The 5216-nt window shown below is 49.3% G+C and overlaps 1 protein-coding gene across 1 annotated transcript in view; it reads left to right on the top strand.

Annotated features, from left to right (window-relative positions):
* SLC25A10 (solute carrier family 25 member 10) overlaps positions 1-2888 on the top strand; it is a 35966-nt gene extending 33078 nt beyond the window's left edge. The window contains exon 11 of the mRNA XM_040330825.1: positions 2524-2888. Coding sequence (XP_040186759.1) covers positions 2524-2625 — 102 coding nt within the window. The 3' untranslated portion in view covers positions 2626-2888. The remainder of the gene's footprint in view (positions 1-2523) is intronic.
* The last annotated feature ends 2328 nt before the right edge of the window (positions 2889-5216 follow it).

Raw genomic sequence — 5216 nt, 5'->3', positions numbered from 1 at the left:
ATGAAAATGCACATCAACGAGCGCCCCCAAAAAAAGCGTGGTTAAAGAAGAACTTCAGGGATGATCTATTTTTACATAGTTACGTTGGTTCAGCTTAGACCATACCAGGCCAATGCCCCTGCATGCTGGAATCACTGCTACTTATGTGATGGGACCCATGCCCAGAGGCCAGCTTGCTGCACTCTGAACACAAGAGGTTGGGGTGCCATTTAGAGAATGCTTTGCCGATTTATTTATTTTTTTGATGCAAAGCGTTCTCTGATTGGACAAGGGGAAAGAGCCTGATGTCACTGACCTGCCTCTCCACCTTGTCCAATCCGAGAATGCTTTGTATTCATAAAATTGAATGCATGCTCTGAACGGCGCCTGTGCCGAGCAGCTGACCTCCTGTGTTCACAATGCATCAGGCTCAGCAAAGGGTCCTGAAAGGAAGTGGAAATCACCGGAGTAGTGGTCAACTTGAGGGGGTTTCGGGGGCATCAGCCAGGTATGGTGTATATACCTAATTACACTGGTCTGTAAAAAATATACCATACCCGGAATTAATTTTTCAACCCTTAGTCTGGTTTAGCAGTTCACACCCTTGCTTTGTAACGCTAGAGTTCCTGGGCTTAGTTCACACCAGTAACACAGTGAATGGAGTTGGTATGGTGGTCTCATGGGTGCCGGTTTCCTCCAGGAGTTCTGGTTTTGGTAGGGTAATCCTAGCCTGACCCCCAATGTGTATGACTCGGGTTTAGACTTGTGTGAGTTCAGCATTCTATAGGATCACTGCTGGATATGCTGGTGCTAACTTAATAGGAGGTTATTGTGGCTTATAGCTTTCATGTAGTGCCCCTGCCGGTCCGTGGCTTATTTGGAGTCAGTGCCATGCTGCGGTGGGTGGGTAGCAGGCGAGCGAGCCAGAATAACCTGCACTGCCAACCTCCCACCACCAGAGGGCATCCACTTCCGTTATTTTCCCTCGCTGTGGTCCCCCCCCCCATCTATGTGGGTGGCGCATGTGCACACAAAAGGTGGCAAGCTACACACCCCTAGGAGATGACAGACTACCCCCCCCAGAGCTGCTGGACAGCACACACACACCACCCCAGCCCCCTAAACCAGCAACACTCCAGCCCCTGAGGTGACAGGTAGTGCCCACACTACCCCAGCTCCCCCAGAGGTGAGTGACGGGTAGCACCCGCGCACCACTCCTTCCCCGGAGGTGACAGACAGCAACCCAGCCCCCTAAACCCCACCAGGTGAAAGGCAGCACACACTGCCCCCTCCCCCCTAGGAGATGACAGTACCCCTTGCCCCCCCCCCCAGAGGTGAGTGACAGGTAGCACCCGCCCCCCCCCCCCAGAGGTGACAGGCAGCACACGCAACACACCCCCCCAGAGGTGAGAGGCGGCACACCGTCCCACCTGCCCCCTAAAAACCCCCTTAGGTGAAAGGCAGCGCACACACACCACCCCAGCCCCCTAAACCAGCAAAACTCCAACCCCCCAGGTGACAGGTAGTGCTCACACTACCCCAGCCCCCCCAGAGGTGAGTGACAGGTAGCCCCCCCCCCCCCAGAGGTGACAGGCAGCACCACCCCTTCCCCGGAGGTGACAGGCAGCACACACCACCCCAGCCCCCTAAACCCCACCAGGTGAAAGGCAGCACACACTGCCCCCTCCCCCCCCAGGAGATGACAGTACCCCTTGCCCCCCCCCCCCTCAGAGGTGAGTTACAGGTAGCACCCACCCCCCCAGAGGTGACAGGCAGCACACGCACCACCCCACCCTCCCCGGAGGTGGGAGGCAGCACACCCTCCCACCTGCCCCCTAAAACCCCACCAGGTGAAAGGCAGCACACACTGCCCCCTCGCCCCCAGGAGATGACAGTACCCCTTGCCCCCCCCCCCCCCCCTCAGAGGTGAGTTTCAGGTAGCACCCACCCCCCCAGAGGTGACAGGCAGCACATGCACCACCCCTCCTCGGAGGTGAGAGGCAGCACACCGACCCACCTGCCCCCTAAAACCCCACTTAGGTGAAAGGCAGCACACAGTCACACACCACCCCAGCCCCCTAAACAAGCAGCCCCTCAACCCCCGAGGTGACAGGCAGCACATACACGCACACCCCTCAGCTCGAGCCCCCCCGGCACCCGGTCTGTGGAGGAAGTTTGGTCATTGAGGTTGGGGCCCCCTGATGTGATGGACGTGTGAGATTTCCTCAGGCGCGTGGCGCAGGCAGTATATTGAGCCGTTTGCGCTCCAACAACACAGGAGAAAGGAAAGGGCTGCTGCACCCCTCCAATGATGTCACTTCAATCCGATAGTGAGGCGGTTCCATAGGCAAGGACTGCTATCGTGGTTTTTGGCACAATAAACCAGGATCTAAGTGACGCCATTGGAGTGCCGCCGCTCTATTCTTTTTCCATTGCATTCATTCTGTACTGTAATTGGAAGGAAGGAACATTTTTTGTAAAAGACCGTCTTCCTTCGGCGTGGCCATTGTGTACTTTGACCTTTTTTTCCTTCTTCACCCTCAGGGTCTTGTTCCGGCCGGTATCAGGCTCGTCCCGCACACAGTCTTGACCTTCATGTTCCTGGAACAGCTGCGGAAGTACTTCGGGATCCGGGTCCCCGCCTAATACTGGCAGCGGGGGGGGGGAGGGGGTCGTCGGGGGCCACCTTCTCCATCTTCGAACTACTACTGAAAAGAACTTGAGGGCAACCGGTGCCGACGTTGGCAGAGCTGATTTTTACGGCCAGCGTGCCATTTCACGTTGCCGAGGCGGAATCCCAGATGGATTTGACAACGGGACATTGAAGGACAAAACTTTCCTAGCCAATCGGTTCTAAGTAGTCATGTGACCTCACAGGCAACCGTTCCAGGGGGGGGGGGGGCTGAAAACAAATCACTCCCTCTAATGCATACCTATTATGGCGGTCTGTGTCTTCAGTCCTGGATCTGCGGGCCACGGGCAGCCGGAGGGCCAGTTGTTGCCTCTGAGCCTCTTCAACAAATCTGTTTGTCTCTTAAAGAGTCGCTCCACCCTAAACCACGATTATGATTTTGGGTGGACACTCAAGGGGAATCACTCTGTCTTCCTGCGTTTTGATGGTAAGGTTCTCGCCCCCACAGCAGATGGAGGTCCTGGGAACTCGCCAAAGGAGCCCCTGAACAATACAAGTACCCTGGGGAGGGGGGGGGGGTGACTTGCCTTTCTTACTTCTACTCAAAACTGAAATATCAGGTTTGGTTTAACTTTTAAGGGTGCATCACACCTGCAAACGCACCCGCACTCCGATTTTAGATGCGGGGGGGGGGCTCCCGTGATTGGCTTATGGGAGGGCCGCCCCATTGAAAGGAATAGGAGGCTCCCGCAGCTAATGGCGGCCACTCATGTAATCGCTCATACAGAGATTACATGCAAGTGATCAGCCCAGGACGCGGGCACTGTCGGGGTGCGGGGGGCATTTGCAGGTGTAAATGTACCCTCTAATAGCCCTTCATTGTCAAAGTGATGGAAATCTGTGCCATTGACCTGGAAGAGATTGAATATTTCAGAGAAATTGGAGTTGATTTACTAAAGGTAAGTAGACTGTGCACTTTGCAAAGTGAAGTTGCACCAGATCTTGGCAAATGAGGAAAAGCTTCACAAAAATCACAATCGAGGAAAAAAAAACAAAAACATATTTGCTTGCACGTGATTGGATGATGGAAGTCAGCAGAGGCCCCGCCCTCCTCATTCGCTAAGCTCTGGAGCATGGGTCTTCAAACTACGGCCCTCCAGGTGTTCAGGAACTACAATTCCCATAATGCCTAGTCATGTCTGTGAATGTCAGTGTGTTACAATGCCTCATGGGATGTGTAGTTCTACAACAGCTGGAGGGCCGTAGTTTGAGGATCCCTGCTCTGGAGCAACTGCACTTGCAAAAGTATAACTTTTTAATAAATCACCATTTTGTGTTACTTTATTTTTAAAAAGTTTTTGTCTGTAGTGCGTCTTCTCCAGACCTGCTGATCGGGCTCTGAGCATACCTAGGATAATTATTTTAATTGTGGTTACTGTAATTATTATTTTTTTTTTTTTAACTTTGTTTTGTAATTAATTGGAATCACGGATTTTAATATAAATAGTACTTGTGATTTAGCATTTGTTCACTTTTTTTTGGTGGAAAACCATCTCAACAGTAACAAAAGGAAAACTCGTTCCATAGAAATTTGTGTTTAGACTTGAACCCCCCGGGGTGTACTTAGTTCACTGTAAACTGATAAAATGAATTGACATCGTATGACCACTAGAGGGCGTTTGTGTATAGGCTGTGAATTAAAAAACTGAACTTTGTGCAGCTTTGTTTTTTTCTTTCTTTTATTTTTCTTTAATTTTGTTATTTATAATTATTTATTTTTATTTTTTAAGACTAATTGAAGTCGCGGAAATAGAGATAAAAAAAAACAAGGGAATATACCGTGCGAAATGAAGACAGAAATGATCTAAGGTTTGAGACTGCTGCGACTTTAACAATGTGATATAAACCAGGCAAAAAATTAAAATTGTGTGTATGTATGTATGTATGTATGTATGTATATATGTGTGTGTGTGTATATATATATATATATATATATGTATATATATATATATATATATATAAAATTGATATAATAAAAATCGTGCAAATAAGTTGTGAAATACACTTGATTAAAGTGCAAAAATCCACTAATTGTGTTATGCCCTGTACACCCGATCGGTTCGTCCGATGTACCGTTTTCATCGGACAAACCAATCGTGTGTGGGCCCCATCGTTTTTTTGTTTTTTTTTTCCCATCAGTGAAAAAAAATAGAACCTGTTTTAAAATTTTCTGATGATTAAAAAACCTATAGAAAAAAACGATCCTCTGTGGGGAAATCATCGGTCAAAAATCCACGCATGCTCAGAATCAAGTCGACGCATGCTCGGAAGCATTGAACTTAATTTTTCTCTGCACGTCGTTGTGTTTTACGTCACCGCGTTGCACACGATCGGATTTTTAAACCGATGGTGTGTAGGCAAGACTGATGAAAGTCGGCTTCATCGGATATCTGATGAAAAAATCCATCGGTCCGTTTTCATCGGACGAACCGATTGTGTGTACAGGGCATAAGTCTACCAAACTTATCGTAAGTGATGGGTAGATATAAAAAAAAAAAAGTGCAATGTGCATCAAAAAATGTATTAACCACTTCTAATTCTAAGC

The sequence above is a fragment of the Rana temporaria genome, chromosome 12 (assembly GCF_905171775.1).
Source record: "Rana temporaria chromosome 12, aRanTem1.1, whole genome shotgun sequence".
In the NCBI taxonomy this organism is placed as follows: domain Eukaryota; kingdom Metazoa; phylum Chordata; class Amphibia; order Anura; family Ranidae; genus Rana; species Rana temporaria.
This window is presented reverse-complemented; position numbering and strand designations above follow the sequence as displayed.